The 25,300-nt window shown below is 44.9% G+C and overlaps 1 protein-coding gene across 1 annotated transcript; it reads right to left on the bottom strand.

Annotated features, from left to right (window-relative positions):
- Positions 1–677: 677 nt before the first annotated feature.
- LOC124665878 lies at positions 678–8,783 on the bottom strand. The gene is made up of 13 exons (XM_047203238.1): positions 8,712–8,783; positions 6,822–6,939; positions 6,629–6,698; positions 5,952–6,057; positions 5,398–5,515; positions 4,758–4,895; positions 4,491–4,656; positions 4,323–4,384; positions 4,183–4,235; positions 3,701–3,755; positions 3,138–3,457; positions 1,775–3,060; positions 678–985 (listed from the first exon to the last, which is right to left on the bottom strand). Exons 2-13 carry the CDS (start codon positions 6,921–6,923, stop codon positions 942–944), a joined length of 2,520 nt encoding a protein of 839 aa, XP_047059194.1. The 5' UTR covers positions 6,924–6,939; positions 8,712–8,783; the 3' UTR covers positions 678–941.
- Positions 8,784–25,300: the final 16,517 nt, after the last annotated feature.

Below are 25,300 nucleotides of genomic sequence, written 5' to 3' on the forward strand. Positions count from 1 at the left end.
TTGAATCTAGATATACACTTACTTTTATTGGGAGTTGTGTTCCTATAGAGTTTTGGTGGAGGTCTACTAATGAGAATTATATAAAATACACTTACTTATTTTGTTCTTCAACTTTTGCATGATGCTGAATCCAGATATACACTTATTTTTATTGCGAGTTGTGTTCCTATAGAATTTAGATGGAGGTCTAAGCGCACGCTTGCCACCAAATTCCGTTCATATGAAATTCCAGGGGCGAATGTTTCTGATTCTCCGATTTCCAGGTGCAAACATAAATCATTTTCTCAGCCTAACTGGCACATTTTCTCCCAGCGCAGGAGTGATCTGCATTAACCTATGCATACGTCATTCCTTGTTCAAGATTTGATCGTTCCAAATTCCTCTGACGCCCCAGTGCCTACACTTTTACTTCCCGTCACTGTAAGGTCAGTGTACGAGGCTTCAACGGTTATAACAGTATGCGACACCAGGCAAAAAGAGATAGCCAGCCAAATAGCATACACGCCTAAAAACCTTGCCTGAACTGCGCCGGGGCACAAACACAAACAGAACAAGTGCAGCAATAAAATGTAGAGGTTGCGCACAGAAATAAGGAATCAACAGACCCAGCCGCGCAACAAAACGAAGGTCACGAAAGATCAAACTAGCATTAGTGCAGAATAACCAGCATTTTCCTCATCACCAGGTTCAAGAGTACACGGAAATATCACCACCAAAAACGGGGTCCATTGGCTGAAAACGGTAAGACCACCCGATCAGTCGACCGGAACTGGAACCTACTGAAAAATTCTCATAGTTTTCGAACCGCAAATGGTTAACCGCTGCTCACACGAACTTGCAGTGCCATCATTTCCTCTCCTTGCTGGTCATTCGCATTAGTTGACCTTCACCCGAAGGCCCACTGGTTCTCCCTCCGGATCTCCTCCTCCTCTGGGGTGAAGTCATTCTTGGTGTTGAAGGTTTTGTAGGTCAGGTCCAGCAGCGCCTTGAGACATGAAACATATTTTAAAAGATAATAATATATGAGTGACAGACAATAGTAGACAGATGATAAAAAAAAGGAGCAACAGACAATTGGTAAACAGGTGAACAACTCCATTACAGTACTATATTAAGAGCATCAGACTGAGGTTTTTGCATCACACAGGAGGATAATACAGTGCAGAGAATTATATATCAGTATAAGATGGATAACCTGATACATCTATATACAACAATAAACCTACATGCTACGAGCAGTGAAGTAAGACATACTCCCTTCGTATGTAAAAAAAGTTGAGACACTTATTCTAAGACAGAGGTAGTAGTATAGTATGTGCAAAAGCAAAGAAGAAACGAACTATTACATCTCATACTATGTTATGGGAGACAGATACTTTCTAAAAACACAGGTATATCATCTCAAATGGTCTATGATTACTACACTTAATTACAGACAATTGTAAACCAACAAAGAGGATAACCCACAACGCCTATATACTACAGCAATAAACCTACCAGCTAGGAGAAAAAGACATAATGTATTATATACTACAGATCACCAAATTAGACTTCTTACTTGTGCATGTGAGAGTAAAGATTGCAGAATAATAGTATCCACATTAAAGACCACAAAGCAACAAAGGAATCTCAGATGTCTTACTACCTCATGAGAGACAGATGCATAATATATAAACACCTATATATGACATAGAAGAGCTTTATTGTCTGAGCATGCAGAATAATAATAAAAACTGAGCTCCACAGGCCACCACAAAACAACAACTACACTAACCTGTCTCAGCAGATTTTTTCCGGGGGGGGATCAACTTGCAGAGCACCACATCTGAAGTTCGGCCGTCCTTCATACTATACTCTACCATTGTATAGCCGTCAGATAAAAGGTCACCACTGCAGTCATCCATAGACTTGAAGTAGTTGATAGTTTGCTTCTGGCCGATTGGAACTCTGTAGGAGTCAGCTAGAACTTGAAGTGGATGGAATTCAGATGACCACTTCAATTCTAAAGAAGTGTCTACTTCTGCATAGCTGTGCGAGTAAAAGTACCAACAGAAAGTGCCATCACTAGTGAAGGTGGCTGTGTAACACTTAGACAATTCAATTGGTGATAACATATATACATTAGGTATCTCGTGCACTAGGACACCACTGAGATGACGAGGCTGCAGAAAGTTTGTCACCAATTCTTCATCACAAGGATGTGCAGGAGCGAAGCACTTTGGGAGCTTGATAGGCTGAGCAGTCTTTTGCTGAGATCCCTGCTGATCAGCATGAGTACCGAACAGAGAAGGCTGCTGTGCGAGCTTGATCTGCTGCGCAGTGTTCTTCTGAGATGCCTGCAGTTCAGCATGAGTAACAGACAGAGACGGCTGCTGTGCGAGCTTGATCTGCTGTGCAGTGTTCTTCTGAGATGTCTGCAGATCAGCACAAGTACCAGACAGAGACGGCTGTTGTGGAGCCCGCCGTTTGCTGAAAATCCCATTGCAGCTATCAAGACGACGACGCTTCCTGTTCGGCTTTTGCTCCTTGTTGCGTGGTGTTTGGTACACCTTGCAAAGAACCACTTTGTTTCGACCATCTTCATTGAACCCTAGTTCATTCATTAACCATCCACCACGCAGTATTTTCCCGTCAGTTTTTCTAGCAAACGTGTATGAGTGCCTGTAGCCAAGCTTGTGATCGCCCTGTGTGGACATCACCGGCTTGGATGCGCGCTCACCGTGCCAAGACCAAGGCACCCCATCAACACTAACAGTGCGATTTGTACGAGTGTCATTTGTACCTTTTGCGTGCAGACATGTGTAGAAATACCAGGCTTCAGTGCCATCATCCGCGATGACCGAGGAATACCTTTCAGCAAGCACGGATGGGGCATCTGAATAAACATCAACCTCATGCGCGAATGGATGCCCTGCCCTATCATGCACTTGTGGTGCAAGCCAATTCTGGAGGAGTTCCCAATCAAACGGATGCTCTGATAATCTCTGGACCGCCTTCTTGCAGTCAGCACCCGCTTCTCCCGCAGTCGATTGGCCAGAGGAGCCGGAATCCCCGGGTTTGCTGATAGGAATAACTAGATAAATATATTGCGAGCTTCAAAAGAAGTAAAAAATTAAAATCAGAGAAAAGATGCTCACTGTCCACCACGAAGACGAATCAGCACATGAAGCGTGGACTCCTTCTGGATGTCATATTCCCCTAAAGTGCATCTTTCATCGAGCTGCTTGCCAGCAAAGACAAGTCGCTGCTGCTCTGGGGGGATACCATCCTTGCTCTGGATCATGGACTTAACAGTCTCAACATATTCAGATCTATCTACCATGAGGGTGATGGTCTTGCCGCTGAGGGTCTTGACTAATATTTGAAAGCCAGTAAAGATGGGACGCTGCAGGTCCTGGGGTCCTGACGTGATGCACCATTCAAGAAGTCTCTCACAGATGACGCATGGTTCTGTCCTCTGCGTTTGATCACAGAATATGTCAATACCAGGAACAGCAATTCTATCAGCAAATGCAAACCATGTACACTACACCATATAATGGTTACTCCCTCCGATCCATAATAAGTATCGTGGTTTTAGTTTGAATTAGACACTTATTATGGATCGGAGGGAGTACCAAATAGTACTACGTATTAGCAGATGGGATTTCAAATACTACTAGGATGACAAGCAGAAAATAATTGAGGAAACAAGACTCACAGATTGCAAGCGCTGGTTCACATAAGCTGCCACCTCTTGACTTGTCTTGACTTCCCTGGAGAAGGAGAGAAACAAGAGGTGTGTAATTTTGAATGGAACAGGAGAACAAGAATATCTCTCTATGGATACTAGTGTCGATCTATCTGGTAAGTTTGCTTTACTCTCTTGCTAACTTTAGCATTCTTCCACGTGAACAGAAAATTTAGAACAATTCCTATTGCCAGAAAAATTCAATAGTTTTCATACGAAAATGCATTGCACATGGCGATGAAGTAGCTGGAAAACATAGTACATAGTCCAGAGTGGATCAAATTTAACTGAACCAAAATGCACAAACCTCCAGTGATAAATACTATGCCTAAGATGAAACAAGCATGAAAGATAATAGAAATTAGTGTGGGTTAGTTCTGGATAAAGTAACTGCACTTAGAAGAAAGCCATAAATAAACAGCTTCTTGTGTTATTTTTAGCTCAGAACTTACCAAATACCATCATTTGCTATGAGAAGAAAATCAATATCATCAGTTATGTTCTCCTATAAAAATAAATGGTTGTTTCCATCAGACCACACCCATCAGAAACAAATTAAAACTGGGCTCACACAACATAGTTACAAACTCACAGTGTGAATGTCAGGATTACATATCAACTTCAGTTTATTCTTCTTCTTGAACTGAAAATCACCTGAAATGTATGTAGTGAAAATATCCATCAAATAATAAATTGATTGTATCCTACAAAAAAAAACAATCCCCGCCAAAAAAAAAGATATCAGATAAATAATACATACCAAGCGCTCTAGATACGGTTATTATTCCATTGGCACAATGTATGCCCGGTTGAGTCCCAACCAAACGTCCTGATTCAAACTTAGGGACGTCCTTCTGACTTATCTCTTCTGTTCTGTCTCTTTTACCTGGGTCGTTTGGCTTGTGATCGTTGGATAGCTCAATTGCCTTCCGATAAAATAGATATAACAAATTGTCATACACCAACTGAACACATTCATTACGACAAAAGAGAATGACCCACCCAGAAATGAAAATAGTCACTGTACCTGACCATTCCTTGAGAGTACACAATGGGAATCACCAACATTTCCAACAATTATCTGGTTGCCTCCAATGAGAGCCACGCATCCTGTGCTTTCTTCCTGATGGAGCCCTTTATATTTGTGCAGAAAAGATAATCCAAACTGAAATCATATGAAAAAACAGCATATCAAGAAACAATCAACAAGTGCCACCAGGGAAGACTATTTTCTATGTGCCGCTCACAAAAGAAGCAAGCCACTAGGGAAGAATGTTTTCTATGTGCTGTTCACAAAAGATGCAACAAGTGATCAACTCAAACGAGTGATCAACTCAAACACGGGAAAATACTTGCTGTCATATAAGTATTTAGCAGTACGCTAAGAACCCAGGTGCAATGAGAACATAAGGAACATGTGGCTTCCAATTCAGTAAACCAGGCACTCAACGGAACTAGGAAGCACAAATTGGGGTTATAATTTATCATGTCGGTGCAACCTTCAAGCACATCTCGGAAAAGTACAATAGATCCTCCTTACACACCCACTGATCTCTTCAGATTCCTTTTTACACGTAATAATATGCAGCAGCATCCCAGAGATAAATAATTTACTAACTTCTTCGGCAGATAAATGCTTAAATAATATTCAGGACTTGATATATCACCTTGCCGAAACAGGAACAAAGACTAGTCTGGAGACGGCTTCGGAAACTTCCATTACCAGGAGCAGGAGGAGAATCAGGCCTCTTCCATTCATCTGACCTTTTCAACGTCTGATCAATTCTGCAACAATTAAGCATTAAAGAATTACACATTCCGTATCTGTACATGCAACAAGAAGTAAACTTATGTTGCAATTGCAACTATGGAAGGAATGAGTATAACATTGACACTCTCTCCAACGCTATAACACTGGCCCTTTCACCTTTCAATATTGAATAAGAAGTGCACACATCTGAGTGCAGATTATGTGAACATGTGTCCACGCACATGATATCTGTACAGGCACTTATTGCTTGTTTTCTTGTGTAGTTCACAAGTGGTCATATTTTAAACAAAATTTCACAGGGTTCACATGCTATAGCTAAATTCATAAGTTTTAAAAACTTCATCCCTGTGCCGATAATGTGTGCGCCTTCAAACGTGCTCACATGTGACTTTCCATACTTATATAGCAAAAAATGTAGAGTACGTGATTTAATTATCTATTAGTAAAAACCTGAAGCACACATGCTCCAATGCGGTATGCAGGTTGTTTTGATAGTCTGGATCGTTGACAAGCTCAGTATGAAATTTCCTCGAACAATACAATTCCACCCTATGTCCTGAAACATAAAATATAGTTATAACAGAAAACAAAGACGGAATCAGTCATATATGCCTGTACAATCTCATATATTGAAGCAATGTGAAGACCAACATACTAGCTGAAATATCACTTCAATACGTTTGTATCACTGGAAACAGAGCATGCACTACAGATACTGAATGTATTGGTAACAAAAACCAATCCCCCCCCCCAAAAAAAAAAAAAGAAAATGATCACACAAAATTTTGGCCCCTCTGAATATATACTTCAGCATAATCCATTTTGTCCTTATGGCATCCCAGCACAGACCCGAATGCATAACTTGATCACGTATGTTCAACTGTACCAGCATTGCACAATCATGACCGTACAGAATACCGACAGATGAAAATCACGACAAGTAGTAAATGTACAAAGCATGCACGGATATAATGCACTAGACAGATTCACATATGACATACACATTTGGATAAGAATGAACTCTAGCAGATTTTAATGAAAGACTTCCTGTAATCAATGCATGAGATGGTCAGTTATGCTAACAAGTGTTTAGAATATGTTGGAACAGTATCAGAGAAAGATCAAACCTCCATGGCCATCAAAAACACCAAAGAATGATGTGGAATCGGAACCATCTAGATCTAGGATAGCTGTGTACTGGAAATAAGAAGTGTAGGGGTCAAATTCAGTATTTCACAAAGTACTGAATGAGCAAGCAAAACAAATTATATACATACGTAAAAACTATCCTTGATCCACGTAATAATATATGTTACTCACATAATCTTGCATTTCATCGCGAGGTCCTTTCATACATGATGTGGGATACTCAATTCTGGCATTCTCATCCCTAGAAGAACTCTTGATGTACTGACCAGCCATTGCAGGGTTTGCTTTCCTGAAAGATACCAGTATGAAAACAATGGCTTAGATTTCCTTATCAGCAAAATCTGACAAACATGTAAACTGAATGTACTGACACTACATTGCAGAGCGCACAGCAAACTTGATAAGAAACAAGGTTGAAAAAACAGTTAAGTGGTTCCATTTCTGATTAATTAATGACAGAAAGAGCAATTTCTGGACATCATACTAAACCAGGACTCAGAGTGCTCCAGTTTGGAGAAGAATAAAAACGATGGAAATATCCAGAGAAGACTGTTCAAGTTTCCCTCGAGAAGCGGATATGAACAGCGTCGTGTTTGGGCTTTGGGGTGGTCGTTTCGTTAGACTCCTCCTCGAACAATCGAACCGCAAAATGGACAAGCGGGGGCTACCAAGAGAGAAACATGAGATGCAGAAGAGAGGCGGACTGAGATCAACCATGGATTTCCGGTGCTCTTATAGCCTCCTCCGCTCCAAATAAATCGCCACCAACCAAGATGTCACCGAACGCAAAAATCAAACGCAGCAGTAGCCAGTAACAGAGAAAAACGAGACAGGATCGACGAGGTGAAGAGAGACCAGCATTGGGTATCGGTGCCCTCTAGCATCCTCGTGCTCCTCCAAGGCAATCACCATCGAGGATCATGTCACCAACTTGAGTAAACAGCCGCAACAACAAAACCTGACGCAGCGGAAGAGACGGGAGAGGCAGATGCCAATTAAATCGAGCAGAGAAGGATCTGGGGATCCAAGCAGAAACCGCAGCAGCAGTAACCAAAATAAAGGAGGCAGGATGGACGAGGGTGAACAGAGGCCGCCACTGCGTCTCGGTGCTCTTGGGCATCCTCCTCCTCCCAAGGAAAATCACCATGACCACGCTACCGACTCCAAAATCGGAAACAGCAGCAAGCAACAAACACGGACGCGCCGCAGGAAACACGAGATAGGGGTACAGGATCAAGGAAGTATACGCAGGCAAAATCGAACCCCAAACAAAAAATCTCGGGGTGATCAACGAGGTGAGCAGAGACACCATGCGTCTCGGTGCTCTTCAGTATCCTCCTCCTCCAAGTAAAATCACCATCAACACGCTACCGACTTGATCGAAATCAAAAACAGCAGCAAGCGACAAGAAGCGACGGGGCGCAGCGCAGGAAACAAGAGGTAAACGCAGGCAAAATCGAATCCAAAAATAAGGTCTCGGGGTTCAGCAGACAAGGCAGGCAGGATCGACGAGGCGAGAACAGAGACCACCATATTGTCTCGGTGTTCTGCAGCACCCTCGCCGTCGTCCCGAGGAAAACCACCGCGAAGAGGCCACCGACTTCAAAATGAAAAACAGCATCAAGCGACGAAAACCGACGCGACGCGACGCAGCGCACGAAGCGCGAGATGCGGACAGGATCAAGGAGGAATACGCAGAATCGAACCCAAAAAAAAGGGAGTCTCGGTGTCCAACGAACAAGCAGTGAAGCACGGCCCCCGCCCTGCTCGATCGACCAACCCAGTGGCGCTCAAACCGCGGCGAGAAGGAACGGAGAACGGATACAGCGCCGCCGCACGACGCGAGGAAGCGAGAAGAGAGGGAGGCGGAACCTTACCAGCCCTGGCGTCGCGTCGCGTCGCGTGGCTGGGGTTTGGGGTTTGGGGGAATGCGGACGAAAAGAAAGAGGGGAAGACGGGGGAGGAAGAGAGAATCAGAGGCGGTTGTGTTTTTTGCAGAGCCAGCAGAGCAGAGCAGGGGAAATGAAAGCTGCAACGGCGTCTTCGTTGGTCTCTCCTTACCTTTCGTTTGCCCCGACCCGTTGGATCCCTGCCCGTGCCAGCTGGGAACGATCCGACGGTCCACGCACGGCCGTGCACGCCTCGCGTGACGCCCCGGGCCCGCTCGACAGGACACACGCGCAGCTCGGGCGTGCCGCCCCGGGCCCGCTCGACATCCGGTGGGGCTCACGTCACGCGAGAGGGCGTGCCCCTGACGGCGCGCGGCCGCCGCCGCCGTGCGCCCCTCGCCACCGACCGCCGGCGGCGGCTGCGCGGCTTCTTCATCCCTCGCTGGCCGACCGCCGCCGCGCTCCATCTAACCGCTGGAAGCCAGCATCGACTTCCACAAATCTCCGCCGTCGCCGTTGATGTTGCTCCTTTCTGGGGCTCTGCTCCGGCTGACCCGCCCGATGCGCAGGCCATAGCGCTCTACAGAGGACTCCCGCTCCTCCCTCCTCCCTCCTCGCCCGCCGGAAAACCCGCATGCCGCGCCGGAGATGGCGAGCACACACTAGGGCTAGCTCCCCACGGGGGCAATGAGCTCGCGCCGTCGTGCGTCGCGATGCTAAGTGTATCCTCTACACTCCAAGTGAGATGCTTCTCCTCTCATGGACATTACAGCATCTCCAATAAGCGCCCCGATTAGTTTGCTAGAGCATCTTTAACGTTGTCCGTAAACTGCCCAAAAACTGAATAATAATCGCTAGTTTACGAGTTCAGTTTAAAAAGTGACGCAAATTAGTCACCGTAAGCGACATAAAACTGAAAAAAACTTTTCAGCCCGAGACCAAAAACATAACTCAACATATATTTGTAGGGGTCCAACAAGCGAACCGAACGCGACTCGAACTCAACCCCTAGGTTGCGCGATCGAAATTTCACATCCTCCCAACCGTCGCCGTCGATCTGCGCGCCCTCACCGTTCTCTGCACCGTCGTTGCCCGACCTCGACGACATGAGTCTCGAATCAATCCCGCCGGCCGCCGGCCGCCGGAGCTAGCTCGCAGCCCTCGCCACCCTCTCCAGTGGCCACTGGAGCTCCCGCTACCACCCCCACCACCCCCGCCGACGTCGTGAACCTTGTCGCGTCCACGAGTGTCCTCAAGCGGCAGCGCGCGGGAACGCATGTGGTCTCGCAAGCAGGTGCTGCGGCCACCGGTGCTGTCCCGGTGGTCCCCGCCGGGCCAAAGGGGTCGCCGCAGCCAAGCCGACGACGGCGCCGAAGACATCCCACGCCAAATTGAAGTCTTTGCGCCGAAGAGGACGAAGTCGAGACCACGACGAGACGTGGCGGCCCGACCCCGCTCCCAGCCCCGTCACCGCCGGCAGGTGCCAACGCGAACGACGCCACCGCATGCTCGGCGACGGGTCAACAAGGTGAAAAAGAGAATTCCAAGTCCAATTCGGTTTAATTTGTGAGTAGAAATTGAGCCCGATTATTGGTAGGAAAGGCAACGTCTCGTTCATGGAGATGTTGGATGTGGTTGACATTGCCGTTCCTCCACTCGCTCCGTTCGATGTTGCAGTGGACGGAGATGGGGAGGAAGACGACGGTGAAGATGATGAGGGGGAAGAAGGGGACGAAGGGGATGAAGATAAAGGCGAGGAGGAAGGTGTGGTCGAGGTCAAGGCCAATGGAAAGAAGAAGAAGAAGAAAATAAGGGCCAACAACTACACGGAAATAGAAGACGCAATGTTGTGTCGAGCTTGGGCCACCGTGGGGATGGATGCAGTCTCCCGCACTGATCAAACCGGAAGTGGTACTGGCAATGCATCAAGGACAAGTTCCATAAACTCATGCCTCGCGTTCGCCAACCTGTCAATCGCACGTATAGAGACATGGCCGGTAGCAATGGAAAGAGCTTCACAATGAGAGATTGCTTTGATGTGCTCCAACACCTTCCCAAGTGGCAATTGAGGGATAAAGAAACTGCACCAAAGAAATCTGCAATGGTGCAGCTATATGACATTGAGGATGAGAAAGAGGACCGAAACAATGACAAGTCCGAGGGAAACAAGAAGACCAAAGAGAGGTTGAAGTTTGAGGGGGAGGCAGCATTGTTGAGGGACAAATTCGATCAAATGATGAAGTCGAAGGAGGTAATAGCAGCGAAGACTTTGGAGACAAAGCTTGTCATTACCGAGAAGAAGAAACATGTGAATCTTGCAAAGGTTGAAGCCATCCGAGAGGAAGCAAGGAGTAAGGCCAAGTTGGAGGAGATGAAGATCAATATGAAGAAAGCCAAAACAATAAAGCGGCTATTGGCCGAAGAGAGGAAGATCATGATGATGTCTACAAAGGACATGAATGAGCAACAAATGGAGTGGTGGAAGGAGGCCACGGCGAAGATCATGGAGAGACAAAAACTAGCTCGTGAAGGGGCAAGTGGTGGTGCATCGTCTACGCATGGAGGTGGTGGCGATGAAGGAGATGCAACAACTTTTTGCTATGAACTATGCACGATTTGCTATGATTGTATCGTGGCGATTTGATGTAAACTATGAACTATGCATCGATTGTTTGCATTTAGTAGTTTGATATGACGATTCTATGAAAAAACCATGCGTTTGCGGGTTTGGAAGCTGCTGTCGCAGAACAGAGCCCGTAAACCAAAATTATAAAACAGAATATTCTGTTTTATAGTTTTGGATTATGGGCTCTGTTCTGCGCCACCTCTTTTTCGATCCATAAACACAAGTTCGGTGAACTGAACTCGCTGTTTTCAGTCATGTGTTTACGGGCTCTGTTAGATATGCTCTTATCTTAGAGCATCTTAGTAACCGAAAAGGTGAGAACCGAAAAACTCTAGTTTAGGAAAAACTCTAGTTTAGGCTCCCGAAAACGTGTTTACGGTCAGAGAAGGGTTGGCGCAGAACAGAGCCCGTAAACCAAAACTGCAAAACAGAATGTTCTATTTTACAGGTTCGTTTTACGGGCTCTGTTCCGCAACGGCGGCGTCCGAAGCCGTAAAACCAGGGTTTTATCATAGAATTCATATGCAACATGATATAAACAGAAACATAGAACAACCAATCATAAAGTAATCAAATAATAGTTTTGAGCACACAATAATCATTCAAATTATTACATCAATCAAAAAACTAAACAAAGGTTCGAACCAAATTTCAACAATAATTTCCAAATTATAAACAAATAATCAAATGTCTCAACCATGGAATGGTAGGATCAAGTGTGGCGACGGCCATGGAGCTTCCAGTGGTGTATTTTCAGTTCATAAACGAGCCGGTGATGAGTCGTGGCATTCTCAATCTATCGATGCGTTTCAAGGAAATCTTCAACGCGATCGGGATTCCTTTGAGATTGCACTTGGGTGCCTACATTGTCATAGAAACAGGGCAAATTTAACACTCTTTCATCTACTATGATCATGTTGTGAAAAATGACACAACAAGTCGTCATGTTGACATGGTTTTTTTTATCCCAAAACCAAGAAGGCCCTAGCAAACCTAGCTTGTAGAACACCAAATGCCCTCTCAATGTCTTTGCGGGCTGCTTCTTGAGCCATGGCAAATTCAGCTTCTAGTTTATCTTGGGGATCCTTGATGGACTTCATAAAAGTTGCCTAGTCTAGATAAATGCCATCCGTTAGATAGTATCCCATTGAATATTCATTATTCATAACCTTGTAATTGCAAGTGGGTGCTTCTCTGTTTGCTAGTTTTGCAAACAAAGGTGATCTATGTAACACATTGATGTCATTGAGTGTTCCCGACAAACCAAAAAAAAATGTCAAATCCACAAATCTTGTGATGCCACGGCCTCAAGTATAATTGTAGCATCTTTGCTTTTCCCACAGTACATTCTATGCCATGCATTGGGACAATTTTTCCATGTCCAGGTGCATACAATCAACACTACCGAGCATTCCAGGCCAACCCCTTTTCTCATTTATCTCCATCAATCTTTTTTGTATCATCTTCAGTGGGAGCTCGAAGATAGGTTGGGACAATCAACTTGATAATCTTCCGAGCAAACCTACGCATGGACTCGGCGGTTGTATCTTCACCAATATGAAGATACTCATCGGTGTAATCCGCATGGATGCCATACGCAATAACCCTCTGGCAGCGGAGATTTTTTGATAGGGGCTAAAACCCATCACGCCGGCAACATTTCTATGTTGCTTGAAGTAATTTGAGTTTTCTTCCCAAGCCTTCACGATTTTGACGAACAAACTACGGCGCATGTGATACCTTATACGGAATAGATGCAGCGGATAGGTAGGTACGTACCTCGGCAAAGTAGTCATGAAATGCATGTGAAATGCATACACAAACTCTGCACTTTATTGGAACATATTACCACACATTTGCATCTTATATAATGTTATTCCCATGTTTTACGATGTTTTAGGGGATTTTCAAAACAATCCCCTCTCCTCTGGTTCTAATTTTGTTTGGTAGAAACGTCTTCTTTTAGTGTTTTTGACATTACAGGAGCTACGGGACTCCAAAAAGGGCAATGTCAGGGGCCACGCTTCGGAAAGTTTGATACGAACAAAATGATCTTAAGTGGGCCACCATGAGATTAACAGGCTGGGTAAGAGAGCCAGTGGCGCGCCCACCCCCTTTGGGCGAGCCACCAGGCCTCTTTCTTGACTCGAGCGTCCGTTTCGCCTCAATCTTTCGCGAACCGACTTGTTTTGCTCTAAAAACCAATATATGTACGACCCCCAGGGGTTTCGTTGAGCGTACGGTGGCGGAGATCAAAAACACATAAACACAGAGTCAGCAGGCTGATGCCAACGGAGATCGGAGGGGGAAACGCTACCGGAATCGCCTCCGATGGACTCCACCCCCCTCCGGTGAGGGCATCATCAGCATCTTCATCATATTCATAACCATATACAGTAGCACCATGTTCATCTACCCCTTGTAATCTCTCGGCAAACATGATGTGTGAGGCAATATATTGTTTTCTCATGATCTATTTTATCTCTATGTTGATGTTTGAGTAGTGACTTGTTCATGGCTATTGTAAGATAGGTTGTGATGGTTGCATATAAGTATTTGTTATCTTTTATGATGATATTTTGTACTGATATATGAGTGCACACATATGTCAGGGGATGCATAAGGTTGTCACCGTTGCATGATGATAGGAGGAGGGATAGCTGGAGCCTGACAGAAACCATGTCTCAATTCTTAAATATGCATGTAGTATTACCATGGTTAATCAAATGGGGGGTTTAACTATGGGTAACTTTAAACTTACAGCGGTGGTTGTACTTTATGTCTTAATAATTCCTATGTTTGCTCATACTTATGACCTTAGGATCAATCACTAGGGGTGTATTTGCGCATATCTATGGCTACACCTATCTATTGCTCCTCTCTAAAAGAAACAATAAAAATATTATCTTTGTGCTCCACTAATTATGACAAACACACAAATGAAGTACCAATTTGCTAGAACACTTACTCCCTTGAGTTACTCCACTTCACTTCCATTCATCTCATTGCATTTTACTTTATTGCACTTTACATTTTCTTGCACTAGTTTTACTTCTTGCATTTTAATTTCAGCACTTGTAGTTTCATAGTAAAAACCTCTTCACACATACACACCATATCTCCTACCTTTGCATAAAAGGCCATATAAGTGGGTTATAGGGCTTTATAGAATAGATAGTTTACCTTCGGCTTCTCGTGGGTTCGACACTCAAATACTTATCGAATTGTACTGTGGTGATCCCCTGCACTTGGGGGTTATCCTCATCCCATAATTTGTAGTGCCCGGGGAGGCGATTCCTGTGGATGTGGTTGCGGCCCATCACCGTGTGGGGACCCCGGACTAGCTGTCCAAAATCCCTGTTATGTATACAGTTCACGATCCCATGATCAGTGCGTCGTGAACACATAACCGAACTGATATCAAATTACACCATCCATTACAAAGCGGAATAAGAAAATTACAACATGGTCACATGACCAATACTTACATAATAGCCTCGAAGGGCCTAACTAAACATCAGAGTAGCATCATCACTTCAACGGCGCAGTACCCAAGTCATCTGCCATAACCCTACGAGCAGCGCGGGCGGGAAGACGTTCCTAGCTCGCATAGACGTCGTCAACTCCTTCTTCATCCGTCGAAGTCCTCCGAGTCTGGCCAAGTAAATAGCCAGGGACAAAGCCGTGAGTACATTTGAATTGTACTCGCAAACCATCAAGAGGGTGATAACAATTCTAACTAAAGAAGACAAGAGAGGAAGAATAGTTTCTCTGGTGGATATAACATGTGAAAGAGAATCGGTTTCTCTTGTGGATATAGCATGTGAAAGAGAATCGGTTTCTCTTGTGGATATAGCATGTGAAAGAGAATCGAGTTCTTGTGGATATAGCATCCCACATCACGGTTGAAGGGGACACTAAGAGGGTTCTATGACATCTCTATATCTTTGTTGAAGAAGATACTTCAAAAGAGTTCCACAACATAAAACACTAGGATGGGGTAACCCAATTTTATTTATCCTTCCCGACCATCTCCATATGGTCGACACATCCTTTCCCGTACCCTTCCGGTACTTCAAACAAGTTCTTTCCTTTCCTTTGTCAAACAATTTTGTAAAAACAAAGCTCATCGAGGCTAAGCAACAGCCATTCCAACCGTCCATGACCGCGGACGCGGCTATTCGAATAGATTTTACTCTGCAGAGTTTGCACACTTTCCCCACCTCTATCCGGATACCTATCGTGTGGGCATCATCCCCGCATAACAACATATGCCACGACGGATACCCGAACATAGCCTTTCGCCCATTCGACTTAGCAAGAGGTCCTACCCTATGGAGTATGTACCTCCCCGGCACCGTGGCAGCTCACCTCCCTTTGAGCGTGGCTCCACCGCCAAGCCGGGAGACCCATAGTGTCTTCCGGACGGGTCAGCCGCGAAGGCCTCCCGTTATACTATTGTCCCAACCATGACAACCCGGACTCGGGGGTAACCGTACCCTTGTATAGTTGTGCGGTGCCTCATGCTAAGAAGAACAAACGTCAAGCTAAGCTCCGTGCCCATGTTGGAGTAGTGTGGTTGCGCGGGTTAATTGTCACGGGTGAATACTTAGGCGCCAAAGTTTTCATAAACAAGATTCTCTTTCCAACCATCTTTGCCAAGATCCTTTTCTTTCATAAACACACACTTAGGTAAGTCCAACTTACCCAAGGTTTTCCAAAAATTCTTTTCAACAAGGTATTTTTCCAAGGGGTTCCCAACCTATGGTTTCATGTAAGAACTAAGAGACAACCGTGGCATGATGCCAACCATCATACCACTAAGGAGGTGATAAATGAGGTGTCAAGGGGATCATACATACTTAGGATAAGCATGCATAGGGACAACATAAGTAGTATGATTAAACAAGGGTCATGATGTTAATCATCATGCCACTAAGAAGATGCTAATATAGGTGGTCAAGGGGGCATACATGCTTAGGGTAAGCATGCATGTTGTCAACATAAGAGGGAAAATACTTTCAGATTTATGGTGTTAACCAACCAACACTAATAGAAGTGAGGGTGGTCAACGATATTTGACATACCTAAGGTAGGTAGGCATACTCATCTCAAAATGAGAGTACACCAAGATCATGATGTTGTTACTACTACACTCACAAGGGGTGTAGGAGTGAATCGACAAGAAGTGTCACATGCTTAAGGTAAGCATGTAACTCAACAAGGTAGGATGGCATAGCCATGATCAACAAGTATACCAACAATTACTAAGATGATCATGAAGTATGACCAAGAGGATCATCATGCTTAAGACAAAGCATGCATCGACAAGATAAAGAGACTAACACACACAAGATCAAGAGACAAGAGTAATAATAAAGTGACAACAATATGAGACACGTCAATCGAGAGATCAAGAGATGGCTTGCCTTGGCTTATTTGTCCCTGGACTTCTTCAACTTCATCAATATAAGAATACCAACAATATAAATAAAATCCTTGTCCGATCCACTTCTTCTTCTCCGGAATCGTTCGCATCTATCGTCGGAAAATATAAAAGGAACACAATCAAACACATTGCACCAACAAAACAATAAGCAACAAGCATCAATCAAAAACTAACCACTCTACTAAGGCTAACATATTAAGGACATATAGATACTACAAAGCATCTAGAAGAAACGCCATTTTATTTACCTAATAAAGGTATGAGAGTACCATGCTTAGCAATTGCCTCTCTCGGTTATCACCATGGCATAAACCAAATATCCCCTGGTAGATAACATCATAAAGAGGACAAGTGCATTAGTTTGGCATCACAAACGTTCACATTATAATTTGAAACATTTTTGGAAAAGCGGGAAATCATTCACTCTATTTTATAAAGCTTACATAACACTACACAAGAATAGGAAGTAAACAATATTCCACATCATTGGAAAACTTAAGCCAACAATATAACTAAGGTTAAGTTGCAGAGGTTTTGTTTTGCAAGAATAAAACATTGGTTGACCAATTTTTAATGCAAAGAGGTGGTTAAGGTTTCCAAATAAACCAAAAAGTTTTGCTACAACAACCCATGTCACACCTACACATTACTAACAGTAACAAAAATGCATGAACAGAGACTAACACTATTTTTCCTAGATGGCCAGTACTAATACAAGATTAACCCAATTGGATTCACTCAAAAATATTAAACCTACAAATTTAGGAATTTGTTTGAATCTGACTGTACAGAAAACAAGATCTGTAAGCCATAAATCGTAGAAAAATCCTAAAAATATGGGACCACTGGCATTTGAAAGGTATTTAAACAGAGAGGCATACACAATTGGATTTGGGTTAAAATTGTTTTTGAAACTCTCACAAATGGATTGACAAGATTACCGCATGTCTATACCATTTGCTTTACCTCTAGAGTTACAGAACATATAAAGGTTTGAAACTTGTTTGAGAAGATTAAGAAAACATTCCGTAGTCCTACAGAACTGGAATCACTCAATTAGGTTCAAAAATGGATTTTTGGTGATTTAAAAGCTAACAGCCATGTCTGTAGAACACACAGAACAAGTTTAATTCACCACAAATCGTACACGACTCATAAAAATATGAGATCAGCTGCATCGGAAAGGTATTGAAAAGCTGGTTCTTACCCAATTTGTTTCATTCAAAAATTCGTTCCCAAGCTCCTGGTTTAATTCGACAAAGCCAGATCTGTCCAGATCTTGATCTGTGAACCATTTCAGTTTCAGGAGGTCAATCGAAATGAAACCACCGCCAAAATCAAGGTATTGAAGAGGGCTTTCACCCGCAGTTGAGTTTGCTCAAAAAGGTTTTGTAAAGCGGAACAAATCTAACAAACAGTGAATCTGCATGTTTCCAGAACTTTATTTACCAGGGAGAATCTGTAACGAATTTGAAGATGAGACTAACGCCAAGTTGTAGATATTTTGAATACCTATCCGCGGAACTTTGAATCACTCGATTTGGATCTGCACACGAGATTTGGTGGATTTTACAAGTTCGTACCAGGATCTGAAACAGCAAGATAGCAGAAATTACTGCAGGGATTTGGACGAACTTTGCTCAAGAACTTCAGATCTGAGGATAGCTCAAGCTTCTCCATGCTTGGACCAACATGCACCTGCATCAAGATCCAATCTTAGCAATGGAGGAAGAGGAAGAGGAGAGAAAACCATCTAGGGTTGGGGAGAAGAAGGAGAGGGAGGCTCTCATGGTGAGGAGGAGCTTGAGGGAGGAGGGAGCTTCATCTTGGAGTTCTTTCCATGGCCATGGCCGGCCATGGGAGCTAGGTGGAGCTGCATTTTCGTGGGGGAGAGTAGTAGAAGAGTGTGAGGGAGTAGATAAGGTGGAGGAGTGAGTGGAGAGAAGAAAAATGAGAGCAAGAGGAGTGGAGGTGGCCGGCCAAGGGCCATTTATAGAGGGAGAGGGGGTTGGCTTCCTCCTTTTTGATTGGCTAGGATGGGTGGCTGCCCATTTAATTGTTGGGGTAGTTGAGAGGCAAGTCTTGCAAGAGAAGAAAGTGAGGAGGAAAGTGGCTGGCCGAAATTGCCATGCCAACACAATTGGCCGGCTCCATTCTTGCCAAATACAAGTGAACAATGTGAGGGAGAGGCACAACATCCATGTGAATAGATATGTGCATGATATTGAGGAGAAAATGTCAAAGAGTGACTTTGATGATGATAAAAATAGGAGTAGATATATATAGATAAAAAGGAGTATGAAGGTGACATGTGCCATGAGAATAATCTCCACCACTTTGGTTGAGACCAACTTATGATGAAGATAGTTCCCAAGGTATATTTGATGATTAGTAGCTTTTATAAGAATTCAATTTTGGAAGGATTGGGATGGACCACATGCAACAATGCATGTGCATGTCAAGGTAAATGAGATGGTGATGGTGGTTTAGACAATTATAGAGCAAGACTAAGAGACATGGTGAGTGGAGTAACCATGTACTCACAAGGATGAATATGGTGGCAGAAATCACCAATTCATGAGGTCAGGGTGATGATGGAAAAGAATAGAGGATTGAGATGGGCATGATGAAATATAAGTTGCTCTACAAATGAGAGGTCAATTGGGAGTGGTTTGAAAGTATCAAACGATCATCCATTTGATCAAAAATTGGAGGATGGAGGGAATACAATGTGGTGGATCAGAGATGTGCATAAGATGTGCAAGAGTTGCCATTTGAAAAAGAGTTTAATTGAAAGGTATGGGACACACCTCAATTGTCTAGAGACAATTGGGAATGAACTCAAGTGTAATGGAAATTTGAAGATGTTGAGAGAAAACTAGTTGGAGCATAGGAGTTCAAAATATTCTACTTACTTTCCTAAGTAAAGTAGAGTTTTCTCAAATCTTAAATAAACAAGAGATGAAAGAGGAAGAAGTGATCTGAGTGCTGGAACATGGGATAGGATACCAGATCAAGTTGAATATATGAGTTGCAAGGATTGACTGAGACATGCAGGACATGGAGGTTGAAGAGGGTGTTGCATAGATGGGATCCACGCATTGAGATTACCAATAACAGTGGTGATTGTTTATATATCAACTGCCAAAGTCTGAACATTTTAAGCCTGTCAACACAGATGGTCGACATGGCCTCAAAACCAACGAGGATGAGTGGGCATAAGAGAGGGATGTAGCTAGGGGTAGATGATCCCAAGTTTTGAATTCAGGATGATTTGAGCTAGATTGTGCCACAAAGAGAAATTCAAGATGGCACACTCAGAGTTGCCATGAGTAGAAAAGTTTGATGTGGAGAAAAAGGAAAACAACTTTTCCTAAGTCACATAGGTGTTTTATTAGGTGAGTTGCTTGCTTGACCACTAGAGGTGTTGATCTACGAGGTAGCTCAAGACAAAACTCAACAAGCAAAACAAGACAATACATCTACCAACGAGATCAAAGCAATTCATCTTAACGAACGTGATCAAGGCAATTCATCTTAATTAGTCTACAGAAAAAGTTTTTGTTCCCCCTAATTTTTGCGTTATGGACAAATAAACAAGGTTGCAAAAAGTGGGGTGTTACACACCGAGCGGCGCTGCCTACCCAACAGCTTCGCGCGGTCCTCCAGCTCCTTGACGGCAAGAAGGAAGATGGTGGTCTCGGTGTCGTCATCCTAGAGCAGCTCCTCTAGGTCAGAATCGTCCGAGGAGGACGAACCAAGAGATCAATGTCAACAAACTCTGCGGTTGAGTTCATGTTCGATTCGGCCGGCGCGGTAGGGCGGCCCCTGGAGGTGCCAGAGAAGCCGTGGGCGTGATGCGGGGCAACACACGGGAGCTCCGCTTCGCTGGAGGCTGAATCGAGCGGTGGCGGAGGAGGAGGAGTGGCGACGCGCGGAAGTTGGAAGAGAGTGAGCAATTGGAACGGGGTGAAACTTCCGCGCGCCTTAGATATGGATTCTCGTTCGGTTCGATGATTGAATGCCCACAACTACAGGCCGAATTGGGTTTTCGGGCGCGGTGTGTAAAAAAATTCGGGCCGGATGTGTTTTCAGTTAGTGATCTGCGTCCATTTCCGAACTGAACCCGTAAAATAGCAGTTATTTTTCAGTTTTCTCACTTTTATGGGCACTACTAGAGATGCTCTTAGAGCATCTCCAGCAGAGACGCTATAACGCGTCCACACTAAAATAGCTGCTAGTTTAGCGTGTGGAAGACCGAGCGGGCTGCTCCAGCGGAGGCCGGAAAATCGTGCACACTCTAAAAAATTTGGCGCGCGTGGGAGAAAGCGGTTCCGCGCGCGGTAAATTTGGGGCGCCGCTGAGCGTGCGCTCTACAAATGAAGTGTGCGCGTGCTGCCAACCGACACCACTTCACGCGCCCTTTTCCTCTTCGTCGACACGTGCCGCCTACCGCTTCGCCTCGCAGCACCGCCCGCGACATGCCTCCCCACGAGAACTAGACAGGCTTCACCGGCGTGCGCTTCCGCACGGGTTGAAGGTTCTATGCGGAGATCCGCGCCGCCGGTGAGCGCATCGTCCTCGGGACGTTCGACATGGCGGAGTGGCGCGCGCGTACAATGCTGCCACGTGGCGGCTTGGGGGCCCGGCCACCATCTTCAACTTCCTCGACTGTCGTATCCTCATGTAAACGGAGTTCGTGACCGGCGTTTCCACGAACCTCGTCGGCGTTGAGCAGCGTCGTAGCCACCGCTAGCTCCATCGCCATCTCGACAAAGTTGAGGCGGACGAACATGCCATGTAAGCGTGGCGTTACGCCTTCCCGCATGATGTCCTGGACGAGGAGGCCTTCTCCGCATAGAAGAGGGCCGAACGTGCGCCGAAAATGGGCGTGAAAGTAAAAATGTTTAGCTTTTCTAGTTTTTTTTTTTTAGATAAACCACACTATATTAAGCAAAGCAAGCCCGCCTCATTAAAAACCTTCCAGCCCCTTAACAGGTACCTGGAAGGAAAAGAGTGTGTATGAAAACTTGCCCGCAAAACAAAAAAAGAGCATGGTTACAAGGTAAACTCAGATGCAACAACGGCCGATGCGCAGATCGGGGTTGCACCCCATAACACACCAGAAACACCAGACTTACCAAGCTGAGCTAGACTGTGGGCTACCCTATTACTATCACGGCCAACTCTGGTCACAGTAATGTGGTTGAAAATCCCTGAGATATCCCTAGCTTCTTCATAGAGGCACCAAGACATAGATCTGTCCACATCAGGACTGTTTAGAGCTCGGATCGCGCGGAGGCAGTCCGACTCCAAGACAGTAGGCCATCTCCGTAGATCGATGAGGTGTTTCAGCCCAGCTATTATCGCATGTACTTCAGCTTCTTCCGCACACATGCAATCATGGATCGGTCTCCATTCCGAGAGGATGACACCACCTTCATGGTCCCTTGTGATGATACCAATACCAGCCCTCTTGGAGTTTGCATTCCAACCTGCATCAACGTTTGCTTTAACCTCACCAATTCCAGGAGCAGCCCAGGTGCTGGGGGAAGAAGATTCCTCGTGCGGTATAGGGCCAGTAAGAATGATAGGCGCCTTCCTCTTGGCATCCACTTGTGAGATCGGAGCAGAGGAGAAAGAGTCGAGGTAATTTACCAGGAAAAGAATCGATGCAGTGACAGAAGCCTTTCCATCGCCATGTACAATATTATTTCGGTGATGCCACACTAGCCAATGCAGAAAGATTACTTTTGCCCTTGTATCGGCCGTGAGATTCTGGAGAAGAACAAGCAACCAATCTGACCCTACAAAGGAAAAGGCTTCTTCTGACGGTAGCTGCCAATAGATACGAAGTTCCTCTCTTAACGCACGAGCAATTGTACAACGGATCAGGGCATGATGCTCATCTTCATCCTCCCTACCGCAGATGGAGCACACAGGAGCGACAGTTCGTATGCGCCGATGGAGATTTGATAACACGGCAAGAGTAGACGTAGCAGCTTTCCAGGCAAAAACTTTCAGTTTGTTTGGGACTTTCGCTCTCCAGACCACATTCCAGATGCTCCTGTCTCCCGAAGGTTCAGTACTTGATTGGCTGGAGTTCAGTCTAACCCAGCCTATAGGCAGATCGTACAGAAAAAGGCCATTGCTTTCTGGCATCCAGGCGACGAAATCCTCATACTGCCTCGCAGGTAGCTTAATGGACAAAATTATATCGGCATCAGAGCGAGGACAGCAGGCACGGACAAGGGGTTCATCCCACGTTCTTGTAATAGGGTGGATAAGTCCAGAAACCCAGCGCCGATGACTGTTACCTAATCTCATGGATACACAGGGAGCAGATAACCGAGGTGACCAGTTGTCTCTGAAGATTTTAACTTGAGTGCCAGAACCAATCCTCCAGATTATACCTCTTTTCAGAAGTTCAAGACCATGCATTACACCTTGCCAGGATTGTGATGTGTTCTGTACAAAAGCAGTGTCAAGAAGATTGCCAGAAGGGTAATATTTTGCTTTGAGCACCCTTGTGCAGAAAGTGTCCGGGAAATGCATTAACCTCCAAGCTTGTCGAGCCAACAAGGCTTGGTTGAATATGCGGAGATCTCTGAAAACCGATACCACCCTGACTTTTTGGTCTAGTCATTTTTTTCCAAGACATCCAATGCATTCGACGGCGATTCTCCTCATCGCCCCACCAGAAATCACGTACAATTTTGAGAGCTCCTCAGTCAGGCCCGCAGGGAACTTAAAAACACCCATCGCATAGGTAGGGAGGGATTGCAATACCTCCTTAATGAGGTCTTCTTTAGATGCAGTTGACATATACTTTTCCACCCAATCGTTTGCTTTCTTCAAAAATTTATCTTTTGTTGCGTGGAGTTTACCCTTTTTTAGCCGCCCTTCTGGAACAGGCAGACCAAGATACTTCTCTTCAAAACATAGGGTCTCATACTTCAGATTCTCTTTTATCTCATCTTGAGTGTCCACAGCCACCTTATCACCATAGAGAATAGAGCATTTTCCTAGGCTTACCAACTGTCCAGTGCACCTTTCATACCTATCAAGGATATCCTTAATCACCCGCGCCTGTCCAACAGAGCCTTCAAAGAACAAGGGACTATCGTTAGCAAAGAGGAGATGTGACACTCTAGGCCCCCTCCTGCTCAGGTGCAGCTCATTGAGAGCGCCATTCTCTATCTCACGCTGTATCAGGCACGACAGACCATCAGCAACAAGCAAGAACAAGTACGGTGAATGAGGATCACCTTGGCGTAGTCCGCGTGTAGGAGTAAAGGGTTCCAACATATTTCCGTTAAAGCGAATAGAGTACCGAACGGTGGTAACACATGCCATCACCCACCGAATCCATTGACTATGAAAGCCCAACTTCGCTAAAACCCCTTCCAAAAACCTCCAATCCACACGGTCATAAGCCTTAGCCATATCCAACTTATACGCACAAAACTTCTTGCGAGCAGGAGAACCCGTCTGTATTGAGTGGATGCACTCAAAAGCCACCAGGGCATTATCCGTAATAAGCCTTCCTAGGATAAACGCACTTTGTGAAGGAGATATAATGTCCTGTAATAGAGGCTGCAGGCGATTTATGAGACACTTAGAGACCACTTTAAAAATGATATTGAACAAGCTAATGGGTCGAAAGTCCTTGATCTCTTCTGGATTATCTTTCTTAAAACTATGGCAGTATCATTAACCTCTCCTGGCATGATACCATCAATGAAGAATTTTTGAACTGCACTAACCACATCATCACGGAGAATATCCCAATTTCGTTGAATGAATCTAGCGGGAAAGCCGTCAGGGCCCGGTGCCTTTAAGGGGCCGATTTGGAAAAGAGCGTCGCTGATTTCCTTCTCAGTAAACGGGGCACACAGCTTCCCATTCATCTCATCATCAACACAGTGCCGAAAGAGAGCAATAACAATACTTGGGTCAGTATTATCATCTCTAGCATATAGGCCTTGGAAGAATTCACGGGTGATATCCTCCATCTCATTTGCATCCGAAGTCCAGGTGCCATCCATACGTTTCAGTTTACTGATTTTGTTCTTCCTTCTTCTGCTTGAGGCGCGCCGATGGAAATATTTTGTGTTCCTATCCCCCTCGTGAAGCCAGGCCACACGAGAGCGTTGCAACCACATCATCTCCTCCCTATACAATAATTCCTCCATCTCTTTCGCAATCAGCATCCTTGCACACACACTTTCATCATCAGTTTGCAGAGAAAGCTCTTCCATTTGCTTCCTTTTCTTTTCAATGTCTTTTGTAACCTTACCAAAATGCTTTGATTTCCAGGAGTATAAGTTGTTCATCACCGTTTTCATGGATGCGGATATGTCACCAAGATCACAGATAGTGACTCTGCGGGACCAGGCCTCCTCCCCCGTGGCTGTAAGGGATGGTTCCCGTTCCCACATAATCTCGTAACGGCGAATCGGTTGGGCTGGCTTTTTGAGGATAGCAGGTTCCAAAGTAAGAAGCAAGGGGCAGTGGTCAGACCTTGGGGTGGTCAAGTGACGAACAAGGCAGTCAGGGAACAAGGCCGACCACTCAGGAGAGGCCACCGCTCTGTCGAGGCGAACTTTAACATTACAATCACCCTTCTGTTTGTTGTCCCATGTCCAAGGAGTGCCCATAAAACCAACATCGTGTAAGTCACAGT

Source organism: Lolium rigidum, chromosome 6 (genome assembly GCF_022539505.1).
Source record: "Lolium rigidum isolate FL_2022 chromosome 6, APGP_CSIRO_Lrig_0.1, whole genome shotgun sequence".
Lineage (NCBI taxonomy): Eukaryota > Viridiplantae > Streptophyta > Magnoliopsida > Poales > Poaceae > Lolium > Lolium rigidum.

Bases quoted from the DNA above. Each gene is read 5' to 3' on its own strand.
- LOC124665878 (XM_047203238.1), bottom strand. From the start codon at position 6,923: ATGGCTGGTCAGTACATCAAGAGTTCTTCTAGGGATGAGAATGCCAGA. The intron at 4,896-5,397 runs GTGATATATCAA...ATATGATTTCAG, and splicing joins TTTGTTCCTGTTTCGGCAAG to TTTGGATTATCTTTTCTGCA. The intron at 4,657-4,757 runs GTACAGTGACTA...TTTTATCGGAAG, and splicing joins TACTCTCAAGGAATGGTCAG to GCAATTGAGCTATCCAACGA.